At 38.5% G+C, this 25,447-nt stretch overlaps 1 protein-coding gene across 1 annotated transcript in view; it reads left to right on the top strand.

Moving 5' to 3' along the window:
- cemip (cell migration inducing hyaluronidase 1) overlaps positions 1–25,447 on the top strand; it is a 128,476-nt gene that overhangs the window by 77,306 nt on the left and 25,723 nt on the right. The window contains exons 11-13 of the mRNA XM_026930312.3: positions 464–655; positions 18,375–18,544; positions 24,306–24,515. Coding sequence (XP_026786113.3) covers positions 464–655; positions 18,375–18,544; positions 24,306–24,515 — 572 coding nt within the window. The remainder of the gene's footprint in view (positions 1–463; positions 656–18,374; positions 18,545–24,305; positions 24,516–25,447) is intronic.

Genomic DNA, 25,447 nt, shown 5'->3' on the forward strand with positions numbered 1-25,447 from the left:
GCCTCCACAGAGCCCTGACCTCAACCCCTCTGAACACCTTTGCCATGAACTGGAGCACTGATTGCATGCCAGGCCTCCATGTCTGATATCAGTGCATGAGCTCACTAATTCTATTGTGGCTGAATGGCCACAAATCCCCACAGCCACATTCCAAATCTAGTGGAAAACCTTGCCAGAAGAGTGGAGGCTGTCTTAGCAGCAATGTAGAGACCAAATCTATACGAGTGGCCATGGTTTTGGAATGGAAAGGTGATGGTCATATAGTGTGTGTTTGTAAAAAAAGGATCATGAAACAATGGTTGTTTTGTGCATGTTTCCACATCTTCTCAGTGGAGTGCAGTGTCTTAGATCTTATAATACAGCACATTATAATAGAGTCTAGCCATTTCCCATTTATAATATTAGTCATAGATTGACTAAGAAATAAGAAACTCTGTGTGTGTGCATGTGTGTGTGTTTATAGTGCGTCCACAGGCCTCCATCTCCATAGACACCCTCTCGAACTGCAGTGTGCTGTTCCTGGCGGACGCAGCGCTCGGATGGCAGCCTGGGGATCGTTTAGTGGTGTCCAGCACGGATTATTCCATGTACCAGGCTGAAGAGTTTAGCGTCCTGCCCTGTGCCACCTGTACTGCACACCAGGTCAAAGTAGAAGGTCAGTGTGTGTTTTTTAAAGCCTTGACAAATAGCTCTAACAGCTAGTTGTGACTCAGTGTGTCTGAAATTGTGGTTTAAAATGGTTTTCCCGCCAATCTGATGAACTTCTCCCAGTCTCGCTGACTCACTACAACTACTACATAATTATCTGTTCTATTAAATAAAGTTAGAGTTTAACAGAAGCACCATTTTCCTCAGGCAACCTTATATTTAGGGGCAGATTAATTTAGATTCTTTGACACTCTTTTCACTCAAGCACATGGCCCACTTTCCACAGCTCAGTTATTTAGGTGTTTTCCAACCTGGTACTCAGGGGCCTACAGACAGTTAATCAGTTAAACAGTGTCTAAATTTGCATGCTTATGTACTATTCGAGACGATTTTAAGTATACATAACTGTCTAGTGTATTGATACTGAGAAATATGAACAAATCTAGTACAATAAAAAAGAGCTTTTAAAAAAGAGCTAGCTAACATCAGGCATCACTGAATTCAATCCAGCACTATTATTTGCTATTATTATTTATAATAATTATTATTATTGCTATTATTTGCGGTTTTTATTTATACTACAGTGCACAGGTGTTGACTGAGTTTCTCTAACAGCAGCTCTGATAGTAGTGCCAACAGCAAGGCAAGTCACGGGTTTATATTAATACAATCTTTCTAATACATTATCACTTCTCTAGTAACAGCTAATTCACAGGGACTTATGGATTATGTATCCCCGGTCGTATTTTATTCCTTACTTATCAGATAACATCTAACATTGTATTCCTTTTTTTTAAAATGAATGTAGTATTTACTTATATTCTAAATTTCATCAGTCACTACATAGAGGTTATGTAACAGAATATGGACACATTATTCAGAATGAACAGGTACAGATATGAATAGGAGACACACTACTTTTTTTTTTTTTTTTTGAAAGTTTGACAGAAAGAGAGAGGTGTGCATTGGGAGCAAGATCCCACAGGAGGCAGCAAAAAGAGTCACAAGTGGGAGATTTTACTTTCATGCAGGCATGACTGGAATAGAAACCTCTGGCTTTTTTTTCAGTGCTTCCAGTGTTTTCGGTGACATAGTGGTAGAGCTCATACTTGTTTTTTTTTTTTTTTTAAAAAAAGGTACTTAAAACAGGTATGAATATTTAGAGCACTAAACAGATACAGATAGTGGCATTGCATTACACCCCTACTACATAGTATATACCTTTATGTACTTGATCATAATTTGCGAGTTAAGACACAGCTAGTGTTCTCGATAGCTTGGATTAGGTATGTTGGGAGCAGTAAAGTGGATTGCCTTGGATTCCCTGAGGAACAATTTGGTAAAGCTTATGTGCAAATCAAAAACAGCAAATCAATGCCAAATCAGAAAAACTAATGTCTGAGAATCTGTGCCATAGGCACTGCGAAAGTCTGCAGTGGTGTCACAGCTTAACAGTATTCTTGTATTTTTTCAAAGCATACAGACAGTCCTGTCCCCATGAAGATGTCAAGTAAATTTCATTTGAAGTTAGAGATATGCCATGTCTAATTAGTGACAAGGGTTTGATGCTCAGTATGTACCTACCTTTTCATAATGTTTTTGTGTTTTCTGAATAACTTCTGTGTTCTTTAGTTTAGTGCAATTTGTTTCTCCACCTCTGCATTTCTGTAAAGATAAACATGAAAAAGGTCATATTAAGCTAAGAATAACAAGCCGCAATTGAACTGAACTGAACTGAAGTGGTGTTTGTAAATCTGAAGCAAGGAAAGATAATGCGTTGATTTCCACCACTCAATACTGAGAGATGAGATATAGATTTGACGTGCATGTCACGTGAAGAGTTGCAATGCATTAAAATCTACTGATGGCCTGCATCAGAGGGACATCTGGTGCTAAGTAGTGAACAGAATGTGTAAGTTTGTTTTGCTTTGCCAGAAATATGTAACATCTTCTAAAGATTTCAGTGGAATAAATGTGAGTGGAAGTGGTTTAAGTAGCTGTTTTGCCAAGCGTGCTCTCTTGGATTCCACTGGGATGTTTTCATGGATGGGAAGCGTGATCAAATGGCAAAAACTATTAAGCCAGTAATTATATGAAATTTCATGACCCGGATTTTGGCAACATCTCACTCTCAGACAGAGTTACATTACACATGTCATGTAGAATCTCCCCCATTCATCCCTGAAGATTTTTTAGTTATGGATTGCATTACATCACACTTAAGAAGAAACCATACAAGAATAAATAGTTAGGGCTCGTCAGACTCTGTGGTTGAAGTGTTGGATCCACTGTGTGAAATTTTCCCCTGTGTTTTTTAGGGCGTTTGGACATGTGTTTGTTTCCCTCCCCGATTGACTTTCACAGGAATTGTGTACTATAGCACCCTGGCAGTCGATAGGTGCCAAAGACTATCAGGTCCAAATAGTGTTCATCGTGCAGAAAATAGATGCTGTTATGTGCAGAGGAATCTTTTTACTCATACACTTTGGAATGGGTCCTCGATGACTCTCGACGGGGGGGAGAAAATGTGCGAAAGTACAAGCATAAGTCTTTTCACAGGTCATAAAAAAGCAAGGTGACAAGACAGATAGACAAACAGCTAGAAGTACCTCAGTATGTATCGATCAGGCGATGTATGTATGGCACAGGGGAATTTCGTGCTTTAAACATTTGCAACCCACTAAGAGTAAGGTGGCACTGTGGTGCGAGGTGGTGCAGCGGGCAGTGTCGCCATCTCGCAGAGCCAGGGTCCTGGGTTTCCTCCCACCTCCCAAAAAAAGAAAACGTGCCGCTAGTTGGACTGGCTATGATACATTACCATAGATGTGTAAGGAGTGTGTGAATTGTGTAGGGGTGTGTATGTGCATGGTGCCCTGTGATGGACTGGCATCCCATACATAGTGTATTCCTGCCTCATGCCCAGAGTTCGCAGTTTTGGATTCATTGCAACACTGATCAGGATAAAGCAGTTACTGAAGATGAATTAATCACAAACACAAGAGTAATCATGTTAATTGGGGTCCTAGGTACACCGACATTGTGTCTACAGACTATGTACTGTCGTGCCAGTAACAGAAATGATTTGATTATTGTTGTAAAATCCTGGCAAGAGAAAGGAAACTGAGTCTGTTTTTTGTCAGTCAGTTTTTTTATTGTCAGAAATAGCAGAAAATTTCAAAGTGTCATGTTTCTTTTGCTTCTTTATGAATCCAAAAATGAAATTGGAAATGAAGTAAAACATAAAAAGAGTAAGTTTTTTTCTGAAGCCTTTGGTTGTCACTGATAGGGCTGTAAATCCACAACAGTACCAGAGATTATGTCTCATGATTGTGGCAAAGCAAAAGGCTTTTCCTCAAGGACTATTAGGAGATTTTGAGCTTAATATGGCTAAAATCGACTGCACCGCACATTTGCGGTGACATAATCTCAGATATTTTTGTGGAGGACAATCCTCTTCTCGCCATGTCTATAATCATTTTGGAATAAGGTTCCAGACGCATACCTAAAGCTAGCTAGGAGTCGTAGGTGTATTGGCTGGCCTTATACTTATCAGTTTTTATATTTATCAGTTACAGCCACAGGGTTCAGAAAAATGGCCCTTTTCTGTTCTGTTTTAGTTCTTTACGATTTAATTTGTTTTGATTTACAAAGAAGTAAAAAGAATCACAAGTCGCTTGTAAATGTTATATATGCTATTTCTAACCATAATAATGAAAAACTGTCTTTTTGGACTTTTTGCCCCCATTTTCCTGCCTGGATTTTGAACCAACAATTAAATAGCCATTCATGGTTTTTTTTTATTTCTGTTACTGACACAAAAATAGTATAGATCACAATTTGTCCACCAATGGAAAGGGCCCACCAGAGGACCTTCGCTGGCCAAATGTTACATGAGTGGTGGACTATTTTCAACGGCAAATCGTACTGGACACTTAAATAGACAGACCTTCCTTGGTGGAGTCTGTAGCTTATGACTACAGCACTGTTGTTGGCGATGAGCTGTTCTCAGCCAAGCAGTGATACAGAAGTGTTACTTACAGTTACTCTCTTACTGTTGAGCACTTTAACCTAAAAGTCCTCAGCATACTTCATGCAGAGACTTCAGCTGGCTTCCACGATCCGTATGACATAACTGCGAAGCAGAGAGACATCATGCGGAGGCTTCACGCTGATGAATATTCTGATGATTCATCATGAGCTTATGAATATGCTACACAACCAAGGCATGTCCGAGCTGATTCATTCCAAACATTGCACAGGTTTCAATAGCATGCTACACTCACATACTCAACCCTCGACTGGTTTCACATACTGTATCACCTGCAGCTTTTTTTCTTTTTTTTGATTTGTAAATATGGAACAAATTAAGCCGTTTTTTCTCTTTCTCATATTCTATCATTTTTTTGATAGAATTCACTGACAGGAGTTCACCAGAGTTTTTGATGTCGGCACTTTGCAACAGGTAATACCTGTAGTTGTATAAATTCAAGTCATGAAATTGTAATAGTGCCACCTGCAGTACTGGAGCACTTGTGTGCAATGGCCAATGCGAAACTGTGGAAGCTTGCAATGGTGATTTTGTCTTCTCCAACCCTTTCAAATATCATCTCTAAAGTATGCTGAGCATTTCATGTTCTGAGCCAAACATAACACGGGACCTCATACAGTATGTGGATTTTTTCTGATCATCAATTTACATGTATTTATTTGGCGAATGATTTTATCCAAAATAACTTGGGCTGATAAGCAGCAAATTCACTTTGTGTTAGTGAAGCCATTATTTTTCAGCTCAGATTTGACACCTTGTTCGATAAAATTCAACTTTGACATTTTAAATTGCACAAGCAATGAGATAAACCACTGACATGCCAACTAATGTCTCAGCATCCTGGCATGTAGGAGAAACTAATTCTCATCATTATTATGTCAAATTATGTAATATTAAATTGATTTTAAATCTGAACGATTATGGAACATTTAGATATTTATTACTGTGTGTTTCATTGTGTCACTTTCTGGTTCACTTTGTAGTCCACTCCCTACTTCATTACATAGCCCACTCAGTGAGGGGCGGGGATGAGCGCTCACAGCTTTATTTATATCTTAATTCATACAAAATTCCTATTAAATACAACTAGGTCAGCAAAATAAAAATTAATTGCAGTGTGTATTTATTTATTTATTTATTTTTTTGCTGAAATGTTGTTTTTCTCAGTTACCATGGTGAGCTGTGCACTCACGGAGGCCTATTTCTGGCTCTTAAAGCACACCTCAGGAAGAAAATCCTCAATTTAATGCTGTTCATTAGAGATTTGTTAGACAGCAGGTGCTGCCAAAAAGCTGTCAGCCCATAATGCTTTGTGCTGAAAGACACAATGGACTGCAAGCATGTGAGGTAAGGCATCTCAAGCATTTTTCTGAAGAAAACAGAGAGCAAAACAGTGCAGAGTAGGAAGGAACCACAGCACAGGTCTTTTGTGTCGCTAAAATGTGTGTGAACTTTTCAAGTAGATGTGAAGCACTTTATAAACTATAGCATTAAAAAGTGACCATACAGAGGTAGGCAAATTATGGCAGCTAAAGGTAACTAATATAATGTAATAAAGTAATTATTAATGCAGACCCAAATGAGTATATACATTTTTTAACTTGGTTAGTGAGCATCCTTATATTTATATTATATTTTTTAGCATCTTTATATGTTTAGCTACATATCCTACAATTATCAGCCCAAATAAAGATCAAATGTAGGGGCATTTCTCTCCTGACACGACTCTCATTGATAGCCTACGTGACTCTACAGTCTGGACTAGAAAAGAAATCAACCGTATCGACCCTCGAAGCCTTACTTCTTCATCCCACTCTGTGTATTTTTCTTATGGCCATTGTTGGTGTTATTGAGCTTTGTTGTGCAAAAGTCCAAGCAGTCCACTTTAAGACATTTGTTACCAGCAAATAATCTGATGTGGATGCAAAAAACGAAACCTTATAGTGATGTATTTTTATCTTTGAAAGACAGGTAGGGGCTTATCCCTGCTATCCCATTTATACCTGAGTATTAGAGTGATATTTAAGATCTTACTAACCACAACCACAAAAAAATACCCAGTACTACACAGATTTTCTTTCTTTTTTTTATACCACACTCTCATTTATTATCCAACACCTGCAATGCATTTGTAGTTAACCTACTGTGCTACTCACCTGGTACTTACGTGGTTAATCTCTGAATTTTAGAGGGCTGTGAAACAAAGTGCTACTCTCTAATTTAATGCCGATGACACACAAAGCTAACAGGATGAGGACAGCGGACAGTGCTTTGTTCAGTGATGTAGAATTTTTTATAAAACACTTTACTGACAAAGTTAAGAATCAAATCTTAATCTGCCTGAGAGAATTCCAAACACAGATATACCGACTGAGTCGAGCCAGGTTTATATCCTGGCTTAATGAGAGGAAGTGAATTAGAATAGACACAGTTTGCTTTGAGATTTAGGAGATCAGTATTAATTTAATATTTATGATTCATAGAGATGAAATACCCACACGCATGAATGCTCTATGGATTATAAGTACACGCTCATGCTGGAAATGAAGTTGGTGATTTCAGGGTTGTGCCTTGAGTTTCAGAAAGTTTGGGTGTCTTAGGTGGCCCAGGCCTGTCACATTTCCATTCTGTTCCATACTGTAGCAGGACCTTTGCTAACTAAGCTACATGATGTCAGCTAACACTTTAAAGTCATAAATAACGACTCGTATAAACTTTTTTTTTTGCCAGCAAAATAGCCTGTAGCCAGCTAGCAAAGCGAGAATGCCAATTTATTCAGTTTGGTGATTAACAAGCTAATTTTCATGAATGCAAAAACACTGTTTGATGAATAAGTTGATTTTACATTCTGTTCCCTTTAATTACATTAGCCTTACCAGGTCATTAAGTTAAAAATAGACAGCTAGTATTAATTTGCGTACTTTTTTTTTTTTTGCTTTACTTTGTCTGCTTATTGGAATTACTGGTACACCGAAAGAGACTTACGGAGTTCATTTAAGGAGAATGAGTTTGTGTACCCCTCGGTTTGAACAGGCATGATGTCCCATGATGTTCCAGTTACTGATGGAGGCTCTCCTTCTTGGTTTGAGCCAACAGTTTACATGGAAATGCACACATACAGACTCTTACCAATGCTGTTGAGGCCTGCCAATCTCTGATTGCCTCTTACCTACCATCTCACGGCTGTTACTGCATATTTCTTCCACACTGCCAAGAGCTTCCAAGAGCTAGTCTCTCTCTTGTTTTATTCTGTCCTCAGGGCAGATTAGAATTCTTTGGCTTTCAAAACCACAGAAAACAAACACGCGACTGCCGTCATCAACCCGAGATCAGCTGTCATGACGGAGCAGCACTGGTAAAACAACACCGATAATTGCTCTGGCCTCAAGGCTCCTGGGTTGAAAACACCCCTCTCCTTTTACCTGCCTTTCACACCCTTGTTGTTTTTTAGAACCCAAACTATGCTTCTTGTCTTTTATAACTAAGTCTGTAGATGCACGATGACTCAGAGCTGCTGACAAAGCCCACCTGCCAATTTGCTTTGCCATCAGTGCTGAAATGTTTCTGGCATCTGTTCCTTTTTCTCACACGTCAGGTTCAATTTCTTTTTCTCTAGACTGAGAGGAAAGTAATTGTGCAAGTCTGAGCTGGAAACAGGAGATGGATCGCATTAAGGAACCTGTACCTTCTGCTATGACTGACTCGTGTTCATAAATGCCGTAATAATCATCAGTTCAGTTCAGTTCATAAACATCTGTTATTTGTTTCCGTTCAGCGATTGTGACTAAATGACTTGTACGGTTACATTTACACTTGTTCAATTTTGAGTATTCTTTTATTCTAAGAGCCTGGGCTCTGTACAAGTCCTAGAATTTGAACTCACAGCCTTTTAGTCACTTTTGGTCACTTCAGGATCATTTAATTCAAGACATGTGAGTACATGAATTTTACATTATGATCATACTCCTGGACAATACTGGTTACTGTAACCAGTAGCAACCTACAGAGTCAAATGTATCAGTCGATCAGTTAGTCCTTAAAGCATAATTAAACCCATAGGTTCAGTGTATTTAAGGTGCTGTGAAATTCTCAATTCTGATTGGTCAGAATGTGTTGAGTAATTTTCTTTAGAATACAGCTCATCATGTTACCACGAAACCACAAACTACTACATCCTGAAGACTTTCCCCTGTGGGAAAACTTGGAGCTGAACTTTAATAGCCATCTGCGGCTGGGAGTCATGAAAGCAAAAATTGGCCATGCTCTCTGGGTAGGAGGGATGTCATTACTCTTTCTCCCCTGTCATTCAGAGTGACACTAGTCAATCAAGGGTGTCTTTGAGCTCATGCATGCAGAATAGGGTAGATAGCTCTTTGTCACATTTTTTTTCCAGTGGGATTAATTTGGTTGCTAACACTGCCATTGCTTGCACTTATTGTTTATGTAAAGGCACATGTATTTCCAAGCAATTCAGTGCCTGACATTCACAGCCTCAGATCTTCAGTGATGCTCTTCACATCAAAACCTGACACGTCTTTGGCTTTCATGGGAAATAATTGCTTATTTCGCCTCCAGAGGTGCATTTCAATTCGTGTGAAAAACACAAGGGGAAATGGGAAAGTGAGGAATGTCACGTTTTGCCAAATAAAAAAAAAAGATGAATAGTCTTAACACAGGATCAGGAAGGGATCACTGATGATGGAAAGTGGAAAGAATTTATTTGTATCATTAGTGTGTAATCTGATTAGAAGTGGCCATAGTCTCTGTGGGATTTGAATTGTTAGGACGTAGGGAGTGCACACTGCCTAGAGAGAATAGATGAGCAAGATCTATTCCTTCAGCAAAGGAGGAGAAGCTTTTAGGCCAACTGGAAAGAATGCTTTCAGCCTCTCCCTCTGATTCGCTACTTAATTTGCCTCTTTTCCACCTGCAGGACAAAGGATGCAGTGTCCAACTGGTAGTCATTTTACTAAAAGTACTCTCAAGTCTTTCTTGGCATCTTAGGGCTAATATAGAAGACACCCTGAAGGAGGATGCCTGACCTTTAAAGAACACTCTTCCATCTTTCTTCTTTGTTCTCTGTTTACATGTCTTGGCCTGTTTTTGTCTTAGTCCATCTTATTACTCTGGTGTACTTTCCATCCATCAGTTTTTAGGACAGCCTGAAAAGATTATATATTAGTCTATGTCAAAAACTAAATGGAAACACCAAGATATTGGAGAAAAGAAGGAGAAACCTGCACAAAGGTTTTTGTGTGTAGTAGAGAAGCTGGCATATGGATAAAGAGAAGAGTGATGCTTTTGGGATAAGTGATATGCTCTGTCCCAAACGATAGTGTACAAGAATGCTAGAACAAATACAATCCAATTCTGAAGTCTTCTGGATAGTTTATACCACACTGCTGCTGAATTCTTGAATCTGAAGGTGTTGCTTAATTATCTATAACATTAGCAATGACTATAGTTCCAGCCATAGCATACAAGTTCTAACACTTTGATAGATATGTTATTGGTAACAGCTGAAGACGAAGGCCTAAACAAGTGAAGGTCATATTTGTGTAGTTTCCCTGTGCCTTCTGTCAGTGTGTTGGTTAATCGTGCGTGCTGTCTTGCTAACAGGTAATTTCACCTCTTAGCTAGCATAGACAGTGTTAGCTGTCTATGAGTAGTTTGCAATTATAATTTTCTAGCAGCTGTTCCTTCTGATGTGGTATCTATGCATCCGCACAGCTACCTTTATTTCTTCAACAGCTGTTACGTGTTGATTTGTTGGACTGAGAACTATTGCAAATCCTTCTTTCAAACCATAGTGTTTGGGATACACTCTGTCAGAAAAGGTATGGTACAGGGAAATTTTTATTCCAAGTAATATAAATATATCTTTGTATATATAATAATATACAGGCTCAGTTATATACATTGATGGGTTTTGGTAGTATGTTACATTCACCAGTACCAGAAGACTAAGACATACCCTTACACCCTAATGGCAAGACTTTTATCCTGAAAGGTATAGTTTAGTGCTTTGATGACATCATCATATTAATAGAAACACATCCATTAGCGTTTTGTATAAATTTGAATGGACATTTGAGTGGAATCCTGTAAGATCTCAAAACATCTCCTCGCATTATGTGTCTCCTTCCTGACCTCTGAATTTTTCTAGAGTTCCATGTGACTTCTTGCGACTCTGCCTGCTGTGTCTCTATTTTGAGAGTGCAGAAGGCTCGCACCTCCTCCTATTCTTCCCCATCGTGATTCATCACTGCTAAAGAGCGCACACATGCTCACGCTGGCAATTACATTAAAACCTCATCAGGTCTATTCCTGGCTCTAAAGAGTGGTGGAATTAGAAGCACTTGCTGTCGCTGACTGTGCCAGTCTAAGACAGGTGAACGAAGGCTGACTTTGATTAGATGTCTGCTTATTTGTAATCCGTTTATGGTGATCTGTTTGCTGTAATGCTGTGATAGATTTGGATCGACAACAAGAATTAGGCATAGGTTCAAAATAATTTTAGTTTAGCCTGCTTTCCCATGGCAGCAGTGTTTTTCTCCTCATGCCACTAATTGGGGTTCCTGAGTTACTGCTGGTTGTCATGTTCTCCCAGGTAGCACTCAGCTGGAGAACTGGCAGACTTCACTTGCGTAAGTTTTCTTTTTGTACAGATAGAGCCAAATGTGTATAGTATTTTCTAAGCAATCAGTAATCCGGCTTTGATCCCTTAATGGTCAGAAAAGTTCAAACACTTTATAGCCTACTTTACGTTGCCAGCAGTCTCTCCTATTGTTCATTCAGTGAAAGTATTGTTAATATACAAAAAGCCCTTCAGAGTCAGTTACTGTGTGTTGATTTACGTATGGTGGTTATGGTTTTGTAGAGTAGAAGGTTGCGAGTTCAAATCCCTGGACTAACAAATAACCATTATTGAGTTGTAGCAAGGCCTTTTTGCCCCTTTCATGCCTAAGAGTACAGTTTCTGAGTCCAAATCAGAGCAAAATTGACACTTTTATTGGTTATTTGGTTTGGTTTAGTTTTACAATGCACATACATAAAGGTTGGCATGTATGGAGGAGAATGTAGGGCTGTAAACTTACTTGTGAAACTCTTCACTGGTCAGAAATACGGTGACCAAAAAAAGGTAAATAAAGCTTTGTTATGGGTGGGTAGAAAAATCACCTGAGAATGGAGAACACGGAGCTGGTGCCATTTAAATGATTAGGCCATTATACACTCACTGTCCACTTTATTGGGAACATATGTACGCCTGCTCATTCATTCAATTATCCGATCAGCCAATCATGTGGCAGCAGCGTAATGCATAAAATCATGCAGATACAGGTCATGCAGATACAGAGTTTCAGCTGTTGTTCAAATCAAACATCAGAATTGGGGAAAATGTGACCCTAACCCTAGCATTAATTGACTGTATAAATAGATAGTTTAAAACATTTTGTCTTAAAACATTTTGTCCCATTCAGCATTTTTTCTCTTTTGGTTTGTTGGTCCAAAGTACTACGGGCTTGCCCTTTGGATCAAATTGTGCCTTGCATTGTGCATTCAAAAAATAATACTTCAACCCAAAATACACTGGTTCACTGCACTTTCTGCAGCTGAGTCGATTCAGAGTTGAATCGCTTTCTCACTGCAGTCGAACTGTGTTAGAGTTCACTTGGAACCAGATCTAGATCTCATTCAGACACTCTCAGACTATTTTTTTCGCCCACACCTGAGCGTGATCTCACCTGCCTAAGCAAACTGCACCTAGGGGGAAATGCACCAGGGTTTAACCACTGCATATGTGAAAGCACCCTTAGATCCTGTAGCTCCGCGGTTAAGTTGCAATCCAAATGACCAAAAGGTTATCAGTTCAAATTCCAGTTCAGAGTACCACTGCTGAGCCCTTCAGCAAGGACCTCAGTTTGAATAAGTGTCCACCTGATATAATAAAAAAAAAACTATAAAAAAAAACACTTTTCATCATCATTCACTGTGTAAGGGACTGTTTGGACACTTCAAAGTGTGTGTGTAAATCTCTGCTTGCTCCTTTTTCTCAGACTTTTCATTACAAACCCTAATGATGTGAGCTGAAGAGTGTGTAATGAGCCCCATAAACTTCTCAGACTGAGAGCACACAGGTCACACACACACACATTCATTACACATGAGGATGGCTCATTTAACTGAAATACCAATCATATATATATATATATATATATATATATATATATATATATATATATATATATATATATATATATATATATATATATATATATAAAAAATCTTCAGCTGTGTGCTGTATTGATGTGTGCATATGTGTGTGTGTAGGGGGTGTTTGTCCTCCTTAGGTGCTTTAATGATGTCTCAAGCATGTGAAAGGTCTAATGACTTGGGCTGTATGCGTCCCAACTTGCACAAACATACACACAGACACTCACCTGTGCCTGCATACTTGAAATGTTTTCTTGGCAGCAGAGGTTCAAAGGTCACGTCCTCATTATCTGTATGCTGTAATTTGTCTTGAGATGAGGGCACATCACATTGTGTGTATCATGTGTGTGTAAGAGATGCCAAATAGATTAAGAGGACAAGATCCTCACACAATACATTCGTTGTGTTGTTCATTATGCGTCTGCCTCGCTGTCGAGATGTGGGTGCACGATATGGATTTACGCCGCCGAGGATTTATGTGTCTGCGGGTGATAGGGAGGTGACAGCTCCAGCTTTGCGTTATGCCTGAGAGCGTTGTATTATTGTGTTTTTTCCTTTTGTCTCATTTTAAAAACATGGTAGTCATAATGAGAGTCATTAGACGTTGCAGAGCAAGCCCGAAGCGACTCATTTTACACGCTGTGCTTTCAGGAAGGCAGAGAGAGCAGCAGCATCTGTCTCTGACGCATTGTTTTTGTCAAATACACATACATACAGACACATGCACACACATGTATTATATGCATTATATGCAAATATCATTGTAGTTCTAGCAAGAGAGAGAGAGAGAGTGTGTGTTTGTGTGTGCGCATGTGTGTATGTATGTATGTATATACTGCATTTGTGTGTATATTTTGTATGTGTGGGTAGATGAGTTCGTGGGGAATGATGGTGTTCATTATGACACTGTATGTTATATATATATATATATATATATATATATATATATATATATATATATACATACAAATATATGTATTCTGGAAAGGACATAGCATACACACACATGCTGATCTGTAGTATGCAGTATAAACTCAGTGAGCTAGCATCCTAAATTAGCATTAATTAATATGCTCTATATATATATTTATATATATATATATATATATATATATATATATATATATATATATATATATATATATATATATATAGCATATTAATTAATGCTATATGTGTGTGTGTGTATATATATATATATATATATATATATATATAAAGTAAAAAAATTATATATATAATTTTTTTTACTTATATTTACAGCATTTGGCAGAATGAATTTTATATATATAATTCTAAATTAGCACTAATTATTATACTAATTATGACTTTATTATGACTTTTGGGTTTGTTAAGTCTGAAAGATCTTGCCTAGGTGTTGGTGTGTGTGTGTGAGAGTGAGAGAGAGTGAAAGTGAGAGTGAGCGTGTGTGTACTCGTGCCTGGGTCAAAGGTGCTAGATACCCCAGATGATGGCTGAGCAGTAGCATTTGTTGTGTAGTGGCCTGTGTCTGTCAGGTCCGAGTTCAAACACACACATGCTAACGCACCTGCTTTAGCCAGCTGAGCCTTGGCCTTAATTTGGCAGTATTATAGCCAGAGCTGCGAGACCGAAAGTTGTTTGGAGGAGCCAAACAATGACTGCTCAACATTTCACATGCTGAACACATTCCACTTGCCATTCCCGTGGTTAAAGTAGTGTGAACACTGTTGCTAGGCAACTGGGAAATATAAACGCTGAGCATGAGCTAGCTAATGACTGGGACTAATGATTTAGCTAGCTAGCATGTAGCTGTTAAGTCATTTTTACAGACAAGGTAAAGGCTGTGTGACAGCTTACAAATAAGACAAAACTGTCAGGAGTATTCCAATGTTTTTGTAAGAAAAATGTCTCTGTGACTTAAATTACACTGTACTTACACGTAGCAATGACAGCTAACTGAACCCTGGTTTCAGCCATACCGAGAAATGTCAACCTTGTATCACAACCAGTGGTGGAAAAAACTACTGAGGAATTATACTTAAGTGGAAGTATAGATAATTATCCAATCCAAAATTACTCAAGTGAAAATAAATAACTTACTACTTATCTAAAACTGTAAGATGATTTTCTTTGTATAACCACTATTTACCATTAGCTAGAATTTGACTTGCTGCTTAGCCAGTTAGGTTAACTACATGGATGCTAGTCTAACTTGGCATTAGCAAAGAAATCAGGCTAATGTAGTTACATTTGTGAAACTTTCCTCAACATTTTCAAATTAGATGGAGTCCATGCCATCTCATGGGGCAAAGGAGATGCCTCATTTTATACAAGTACACAATATGGCCAAAAGATTGTGGACACCTGACCATCCCAGCCATATGTGCTTTGTGAATATGCTGGAACAGGTTAAGGGACTCTTAGTTCCAGTGAAGGGAAAATGTAATGCATACAAAGACATCTTATACAATTGTGTGCTTCTAACTTCGTGGAAAGATTTCGGGAAGAACAACATATGGGTGTGATGGTCAGGTGTCCACAAACTGTTGGCCATATAAGTGGATTTGCTTGCGTTAGCATATTGAAACGTTTTACTGAGGTAAAACGCTCTACCTCAAGGCATTGCCGTCTTGTGGCTTATCCATGTTTGAATGCACACATATAGCGATAGCGCTAACTACGCTGTGTAGGATGAGAAGGTCACAGCAAATATCAGATTTATTGTTTCATTTCTTCTTCACCTTATACTTTAATGAATGCTGAACTGAAATAATTGAATTCTAAACTGAGCCCATTCGACTGATGTAGGCCTATAGTGTACGGTTTCTTTCTTCAGTGATTAACTTTATTGGATACTATGTGATCTATCTATCAATTGATATCTGTTTTATCTATCTATTTATCTGTCTCGATTTTTGTGTTTCTCTATGTATAAAGACATAATATACCTAATGAAGTGATTCTATATTCTCACTGAGTCTTCCCACTTTCTGCCAAGCCATGACATTCTTGCACCTTGTACCTTATTATCTCTCCTTCTCTGTACGTCTCTCCCTCTCTTCATATATCTCCTAATCAGCCGTGCCCTCTGCCTCTCACTCCAATTTGAGGCATAGAAATGTCCATGAGCTACATATCATTATTTCAATACTTCACTTTCATCATTGGCTTATGTCTCTTGTTCCCTCGCTCTTTCATTCTCACACCCCCACAAACACACACCTTATACCAGAGTTCTGCTGTCACATTGCATCACTCTGTGTGAAGACTCGGTTTGGCAGCAGGTGTCATGCATACACAGAAAGAGAGTGAAAGACAGATTTTAAGTTTTAATGGTTATGAGGTGTCACCCACATCTCTTGCTGGCGGATGGCTGGAAGACAGAGGACAGCAAGCGTCTCCGGATGATTGATTACACTGTACAGCTGCAGAGTAAATGGATGTACGTGTGGATGTCTACGTGTGTGTCTCAATCTGCAGTGTGCGTCTCCGTAGCTCACATATTGTGTGCGCCAAAGTTCTTCTTCTCAACCTATCATGACGGAATCACACTCGGCAGGTGCAGCTATGCCTGCTCTTATTTTAGAGTAGTGAGAAACTATTTTCTGCTAATGAGAACGCTGGAGGTGATAACACTGTATACGTGTTTAGGTATGACTTTCATTCCAACGCACATCTTCTTGCACGGGATGCATCTGAAGCCCGATATAAACACACACTGAAAAAAAAAACAGTTCACTGATTTTACAAAATTCAGATGTGTACATCAGTTCCATGTTACATTAACACATTTTCTTTTCGTACATCCAACATGATTTTTAAAGCCCTGGAATAAAATCAAACCCTGCACAGTCACCAGAGCTCAGGATCAAACCCTCGACCCTGGCACTGTGAGGCAGCACCACACTATCATGCCACACATGGCTCAATCAAGTTCATTTAGTACTATAATCATTTCTCCCAGTCAGCGCCAACATCCTCACGAGATTTCAGAACGTAATTGGATCACATTAATACTGCGTGAATTGATCACACTCACTCTACATAATTCAAACTATTTGTTTAAATTAAGTTTAGTATAAGCAATGAAATCACGTTTTGAAGAAAAACTACATATTTTTATGTAAACTGTACAGATTTTTTTCTTAAATGTGACCAACCACCTTTTCCCTTTGTTTCAGTGTAGACCAGAGATCACTGATTCTACATAGACATTACATACGTAACAACATGGTTGTCTATGGATGTAATGTAAACATATACCAGGGAAATAAAAACATATTTCCAAAAAAATAGTAAGGAAAAAAAAAAAGACCCACATGAAGCATTTATGTTACATGTTTTATGTGTAACTTTCTTATTGCTTTAATGGTAATGACATTAGCTTGTGCATGTATTATTATTACTTGGACAATTATTAGCTAGCTAACTTTGTTGTCAAGTGAGTTTCTTGATAATTTGCAAGAGTATAAGAAATTTACAGGTTACAATGTTTTAGAGACTCTGATGGATAAACCGTTAACATGTTTTACATGTTCATTAGAGCAGGGATTCTCAAACTTTTTTGCAGCCAGGGACTTCTTTAACTCCTTAATATTATGTTTATTTGTTGAACTTTTCAAACTTTAGTCTCATTATTTAAATGTGTACAATAATATTTTGGCTATTTACTGGAGCCATAGAGCTTTTAAATCCTGAACTTTCAACTCGCAGAACACATTTTTTAATATCACAAGAACGAGAGGTTGAATGTTCATAGGATTTATATGGAATTATGATGTAACCAGAAGATGAACTTGAAATTGATTCAAACAGGATCAAGGTCAGAGAAAGGTCAAATGTCTGAAATAGGTTTTCTTCAATCGCTTCCTTTCTGTTTGTCATAAAGAGAGGTACACATGCAGGTTCGGGAGCTCAAGGCCCATTTTATGGCTATGTAAGCTATTTGCAAATCAGGCCGTCTGTCCACTGGTTTTCTATGGATTTATCAAGCACCACATGAACTGATTACAGTTTGGCATTGACCCAAACATGGCCAACGTATATTTTAGGGAATTTTTGAGGCAAATTCATAACAAAAACTACTAGACTTCTTGGTGTCCGAGGCTTCCCTGTTAATGCCATTGCCATCAAGTTCTACTTGTTAAAATTGTCATTAGATTCAAGTTGACATTATTTATAGACTACTTGTTTTTAAGTTAAGATTTGGATTAAATTGATTCAATTCAAGTGACCAATAAAATGGATATACTATAATGGATAACTAAAAGAACATGGTGATAAATAATAATTTATATTTGTGATTTCCACTACTGTACCAAAAAAAAAAAATTGCAGACCCATGGCTATGCTTCATGGACCACTGAGAACCATGAGAGAACCATAGCATTAGAGAAACTGAGCTGAGCAGAAGGGGCTAATGTCTAATACACAAAGTCGATGTATAACAGCTCTCTCTGTGTGTGTTTGTGTTTGTGTGTAGGTAAGCCTGTGTTCCTGCACATGGGCGAGATGGTGGATGGGGTGGACATGCGGGCAGAGGTGGGTCTCCTGAGCCGCAACATCCTTATCCGTGGGGAAATGGAGGCTTCCTGCTATGGCTCTGAGCTGTGCAAGTTCTTCAGCTTCGACACTTTCGGCGGTCACCTCAAGGTACGACATTCTTACACAACACCTCGTATGCTTTCTGCTCTCGTTCGAATGCTTGACATGTTTGTGGGGAAAAAAAAAGAATAGTGCACTTCAGTTTAGGGAGTGAGGGCCTGTGAAGATGGCAGCTAAAGCTAGATGTTAGCGCGCTGTCACACATGTCGGCCAGAGCGACTCCTGTGCCAAAACTGGGCTGCTTGGAGTTGCTGTCAGTGTGTGAGTGTGTGTGTGTGTGTGTGTGTGTGTGTGTGTGAGGGTCACAGAGGTAGCTGGTTTTTGCAGTAATTGCTCTATATCTTGCTGCTCCTGTTCCCTCCTCACCTTAGCTGTCATCAGGAAGGTTGTTTTTCCTTGTGGATTGAAAAAAAAAGAAAAACACCATGTTACGCAGCGCAACTAGGTCACAACTCCACCTGCTAATGACCCAAAGGTAATGAGGGCTGCTGAAAGTAGGCTACTGGACAAGTCAACAGTAGTAAAGAGTTGGCACTTTCTAGAAAGAAAGTCGGTCGGTACGAATGGAAATCGCTCTTCAGACTCTCCTCACAGGTGGCAACTTAAGTTTAAAAAGTTCCATCGATCTTTATCTGTATTCAGACTTTGTGCTTTACTTGAAATTCTGGGCAGCACACTCAGATTATTAAGACTGCATTAATAATCAGATTGTTGCATCCATTGACTGCAGTTCAGGTCTCTGACTTTAGCAGATTGTTCTTGTGTAAAGCTCTCAGGACAGGAGTTTTACAGGTGTGTCTAGACTACCTCCTTCAAAGACAAGCACTCTCCTGTAAGCAATAAATAAATAAATAATCAATCAATCAATCAGTCAATCAGGGGACAAAAAATCCAGACTGACAAAGATGTTATTTTTTCTCCTTTGTCTACTGCTATATGACACTAGAAACAATTTTTTAAAAATAATATATGAATAATATAATATATGAATATACAAATGAGAAGGCAAACATTCAAATAAATACCTGCTGTATCATATTGGGAATTTATTATGGCTAACTGTCATGAACAGGTCATGAAAGGGTCCAAGTCATAATAAGAATCATCATTAATTGCATGTTAATGAATTAAAATAATAGAAATTAATATTAATATAAATAATAGAAATATAAATAATTCATTTGTTACAATGATTACAATTTTCAGGCGAGAATCCTAAAGCGACTAAACCTTTTTTTTGTCTAGTAGCAGAATGTAATTAATTTTTCTGTTAGCCTTATTGTAAATGTTAATTAATTTTACAATTAATTACAAAGTGTAGTAAATAACTGCAGCTTATACAACAAAGATATATATTTTCTCTCATAGCAGACAGATTTTGGTTTGTTGGAAGGGAGAAACATTGTCAGAAAAATATACTAATGTAAATTTAACAATATAACATCTAGATATTGTCTAATGCATGCTGGGACAGACAGAGCATGTTTGTGACATTAGTGGAATCAGAACAATACAGAGGAGGCCCAACAAACACACCCACCCACACACACACACACACACACACACACACCCCATGACACACTCTTATTTTTTCTGACCATGATGTTCTGGTTCATGGAGCAGTGATTATTCGCAACCACAAATGAATTTTGGAAGCAAGCTACATATTTTTTTAGCTGTTAAACAAGACTCTTGGCTACAGCCATGTCAAATCTGTCAGGCTTTTTCTTTTTTAATTAACATCTTTTGTAATGTTCAACAAATTGGAATTTTCACAAGACACACACATGAATAAGCCCGTGACCTTACGGTCAAAGTTGGTTAATGCCAATTTCTTAGTTTTATAGGAAAACTGAACTCTTGACCCTTTTCTAGTTTTCTTGATAGCTATAAATGGTGTGACCATAATTATCCAATTATCATTTTGGAAGTATTTTGATAGTTGTTGCACAATGTTTATCAGCTGAACTATTCCGAGTTGGCTGCCCTCAAGGATCGCCTCAAGCAGTAAGCCAAGGGCTCTCTCAATTAAAATAATGTAATGATTGAAATGGTTTTAATTAAAGCACAAATAATGAAGATAAAACAATAGAGACTTTTTGGCAGCTGGCTTACTAATTTTTGTTGGCGTGGGTTATTTTCAGGTTTTTTTTCTCATTTAACCAATAATCATAAGACTCTAAGCTCATTTATATGTGGATACTTTACCCTAGACTGTCTTTGGCTGTTGTATGGTTACATAAAAATAGGTTCTGTCAAAAGTTCAACCCTTAAATGATCAATTGATCTTAAAGTTATTGCACTACTATGCTTTGATTCTTGTTATCAATATAGTGAAATTAATGGCAAGAGGTATGTTTTTATCTTTGGGTACATAGCCTAAATTAGGTTGGGTCTTGTCTTTGACCAGGTTGTTACAGTAGGCAGAAAAGCTCTTCAGATAGCAGATCCATTCCAAAGTCAGATGCAACCTGGGAAAATCTGCACACACTCAGACAGGTTCAGAAGACTTGGCACACTCACCCTGTATATGTCTGTGTCTCTTCTTGTGCTTCAGTACACTTTAATGTACCTTTAACCACTTCCCTCACACCACTTATATTGTAAGTGTTCTCTTGCAGCCCAAGGGGAAGAGTCGGTCTTTCAAGAAGTGCATTTTTTTGTACAGCAACTCTCTTGCACACTTTTGCTGAAGTGATTTTCCTGCCTGTTTGCAGCCCATTTGATTCACATCATGCTCACAGACTAGCTATTAGACTAAAGTAATGCAGTTACACCAGCTGCCATGTGCAGTGTAGTTGGCTACATGGACTCCAGCTTGAATGCAGCAATTCAGATGGTCTTTTTGGTATATTCCGTAATCTAATACCTAACACATTTTTATGTTACTGTTAACATCCTGTTATACAAAGCTTAGTCTTCAGTTTTGATACAGAAGTAAGATCGCAATTGTTCTGCTTAATTCCTACGCCTGAAGCCTACAGACATGTTCACAAACTCTTTGATCATCCAAGGAACATCAGTTTAGCTAATTAACATGATGGAGCGGCCATTAAGATGGCAGCAGGGATTCAACCAAGAGGGAACAGTGGGGACAAGTTATCAAGGGCACATTAATGCAATGCAAGCAGGTGAGGAAAGAGAGATAAAAAGGGCAAAGTGGTGTGTGAATGTTCTATATTATAGCTTAATGGTTCTCAAAGTGTGGTTCAGGAACTCCCATTATCAAAGTTATTATATTTATTATAAGGGTCTTATGGTTATTGACCTATTTGAGTAGTCACTTGAAGTAAATAGATTTAATCCAAACCTCAATAAGTCAAAACAAATAGGTTTATAAATAATGTAAGCTGGGGCCCAATGTGCTCTGTCAGTGGAAAGGCTGTGATAAATAGACAAAATATTATTGTACACATTTAAATAATGAGCCTATTGTTTGAATAATAGGATTATGTTTATGGAAAAAAGGTGTCTGTGGGATTTATTTTACCCTCAGAAAAAAAAGGTGCCAAAAACTGTACCTTTCCTTGTAATTGGGGTGGTAACATGGGGGTGGGGTGGGGGGATACACATTTTGCATCATTGGTATCCATCTTTTACCTAGAAATGTGCAATTATGGGTGGGAATTGGCAAATTACCAATGCAATTATGGTGCATTTTTGTACAATAAATCATATTAAATGTGCATTATATCCATGTTTCCAAGTAAAAGATATTAAAGGTACACAAGATGCACCTTTGAGAGTACCACCCTAGAAAAATGTACAGTTTAGTACTATAGCATTGTTTGGATAACAGACTTCATGTTCATGTACCAAATTACAACATTGCAGTACCAATTCAGACAAAACAATTTAAAGCAGGTAGAAGTGTATTTGGGAACTGGAAAAGCTTGTTCATGAAGCTGGTTGAGACACTGCTTTATCAGGAATACTGAATTTTAAAAGAGGAAATAGTTTTGACACTTTTCTTGGTCACTGCATAAATCTCTCTGTGTTATTTCATAGTGTTAAGGTAAAGCGGGCGTGTCCAGACTTTTAACTTGAAGTGTAGATCTATATATAGAGTTGAAACACTTGTAAGATGTAGGTCAGACACTCACCTTGGCTGGGAAAAGAATTGAAACACACATTGTCCTTTCGTCCATCATCCCTCGGGAAGCATTGGTTCACTTCATGCATTCTGATTCCTTTGTCCAGCAAAGAGATCATGGGTGTCACCTTTTCCTTTCTAAGGGTTGGAAAGACCCAGATCTCAACTTCATGCATGCACGCTTTATTTAAAATGCAAACAGTGCGTGCACATTTCCATTCTCATTAATTTGCTTCTCTTCCCCTTATTATTGCACTGCCCCATTGCCCTTTTCTCTGCTTATTACTCATGACCTAATCTTGCTCTCTCGCTTTTTTACACTCTCTCTTCCCCTCACTCATTCTCTCTTTTTCATTTCTCGTCTCCCTCTACCCTCTCTCATCTCTGTTGCTCTCCCTCTCATTTCCGCTCCCTCTCTCTCTCTCTCTCGCTCACCTGGTTCTACCACTCTCTCACTCTCTCTCCTTTCCTCTCTGGCTCTTCTCTCGCTTGCTCTTTCTTCAGCTGTATCTACCTTTAAAACCCAATGATCCATGTTCCTCGCGGAAGCTATATTCGTGTTTGGAGGATATTAAAAAGTAGATAGTCATTTTCTTGGTGTGCAAGAAAGCACATCAGTGGTCGTTTTATTCGATCCACCAAAATCCATCAACTGCAATCGGTTAAAAATTTCTGGGAACGTTGGCAATATATATATAAAATCCTAGGTATAAAATCTCGGTGTCATTTTAAAGCGAGACCTCAGATTTGATAAGCAAATAAATTCTGTACTGAAAAATATAGCTTCTTTTAGTTCAGGAAAATTACTAAGATAAAACCATTCCTCACCTTTCATGACCTAAAAAAAGTCGTCTCGTCTCCACTCCAGACTAAAGGATTAGATGCCACACCCCAGAGCTATAGTTTTTGATTCAGTGTTGTAGGTAACGTCTTTATCTTCCATGGGTTTGTGGTAATAATAATAAGATTATTTCTTCCCAGGATTTATTAAAGTAGGACTGAAACTTAGATCATATTCTTACTTTGAAAAAAACTTCAAATTACATTCTATATTTTAAATTACACCTATATTTTACACAAATGTTGCACTTTCACTCACCCTTTTCACCAGAGCTGGAACCTTAATAACTTTAACATTAGCTTTTACATAAAAAAAAGTCTGCCAACTTCTGAAATGGTTATTTCCACTTCCACTTCACTCTTTTAAAAAGAGTCATACAGTATTGGTTACTTCTAGGAATATGTGAACAAGTGCAATATCAGATACCAGTATAAAGAGGATGGATTTATTCAACAACAGAACTTTCAACAGCTTTGGTGACACGGCTGAAGCCCCATGGTGCACAAGTCCTTGAGGATGTATGCATTTAAAAAAATGGAACAGTCCCCCAAGTTCTGTTACATATACTGTAGCATTTCTGCACCATTTCAGTCACTTTCATTAGTAAATTTGATTGTCAACCCCACACATCTAGGTTTGAGTGCTCAGCCATTGGATGCATATATCTAAAAGGTCAGTAAAACTTAAGCCAAGAACCGGCTCTGATCTCTCCTAAAACCTAAGACCTGCTGATGTGATTTAGGTCTCAATATGACCTAAATCTTTTAAAATGGGCAAAAACCTACTATGAAGCTGAAGATTGTAGTGTTATGGAGGCTCAGTGGTGGGTTGGGGGGGCATTACTTCCTCACAGCTTCATTTTCTCTCTATTTCAGGTGGAGCATGGTTTTAAAGCAGTGCACATCCAAGGGGTGGAGTTCATGCACATGGGACAGCAGTCTATGGGTCACTACCCTGTGCACTTCCACATGAACGGAGATGTGGATGAGAGAGGAGGATACGACCCACCCACCTATGTGAAGGACCTGTCTATCCATCACAGTTTCTCCCGCTGCGTCACCATACATGGGTCCAATGGTCTGCTGGTGAGTCACACGACTCTCTCTCGTTCTCTGGCTGTTAACAAGACCAGTTGTGAGACCATGAGTTGAACCCGAGTCAACACGTCAAAATCCTGATGATCAGATAATTATTTAAGATCAGGCAATCAGCATAAATAAAACACTGTATTGTGGACATTTGTGTTCATGGCCTCTGCGCCCATCAGTCTCTGTAAAGGTTATGTGGCCTCTGTATTCTGTTGGAAGGAGACACAGCCATAACGACTGGACATCTTTTTTTTTTTTCAATTCATTATAGAGAAATACAAAGTACATGTAACAGACGGAAAGGTCTCAGGTCTTTTTTGTTGTTCCATTCCTACCCATCCAGACAGGTTAAAAGAGTTCACTTAGTTTTGCATATGACTCCACACTCTAAACACCAGGTTTGCTGGAAAAGCAGTGCTGTGTGACCTGACATTTCCTCCATTTACCACACAATCACACTGCCATCTGTTGCCTCCCAGCTGCCTTCCTAACAAGCTTCACCACACACTCTTTTCCATACACATTCACTCACAGCCTGTTATCCAGGTGCGTCATTTTCGAAAACAGCATTGGGGTTTTTTTTTCGTTATTTCATCAGTCACCTTCTTTATAGTGTGCTATGGACAGCAGTGGCTGAATTCCACATTCTGAGTAGACGCATTCTCCAATGATGCTGTTGTAACCTGGAGCTCACAGTCAGTCCTCACTGTGATAACCCTCAGCAAGCAATAGCAGTCTGTGCGTTAAGCTACGAGATATAAATGTGCAGGTTCCTCTTCAGCTCAGCAGAAGGTTCATAACGTGTGGTAATGTGCTTAACTGCGGTGATGATGGAGTTTCTGAAATGGTAGTCAGTTATGATATTCATGATGTTCATGGGTCCAACATGGAAAACAACTCTGCATTTAAACTGAATGCCAGTTATGTAC

The sequence above is a fragment of the Pangasianodon hypophthalmus genome, chromosome 11, assembly GCF_027358585.1.
Source record: "Pangasianodon hypophthalmus isolate fPanHyp1 chromosome 11, fPanHyp1.pri, whole genome shotgun sequence".
Taxonomy (NCBI): Eukaryota; Metazoa; Chordata; class Actinopteri; order Siluriformes; family Pangasiidae; genus Pangasianodon; species Pangasianodon hypophthalmus.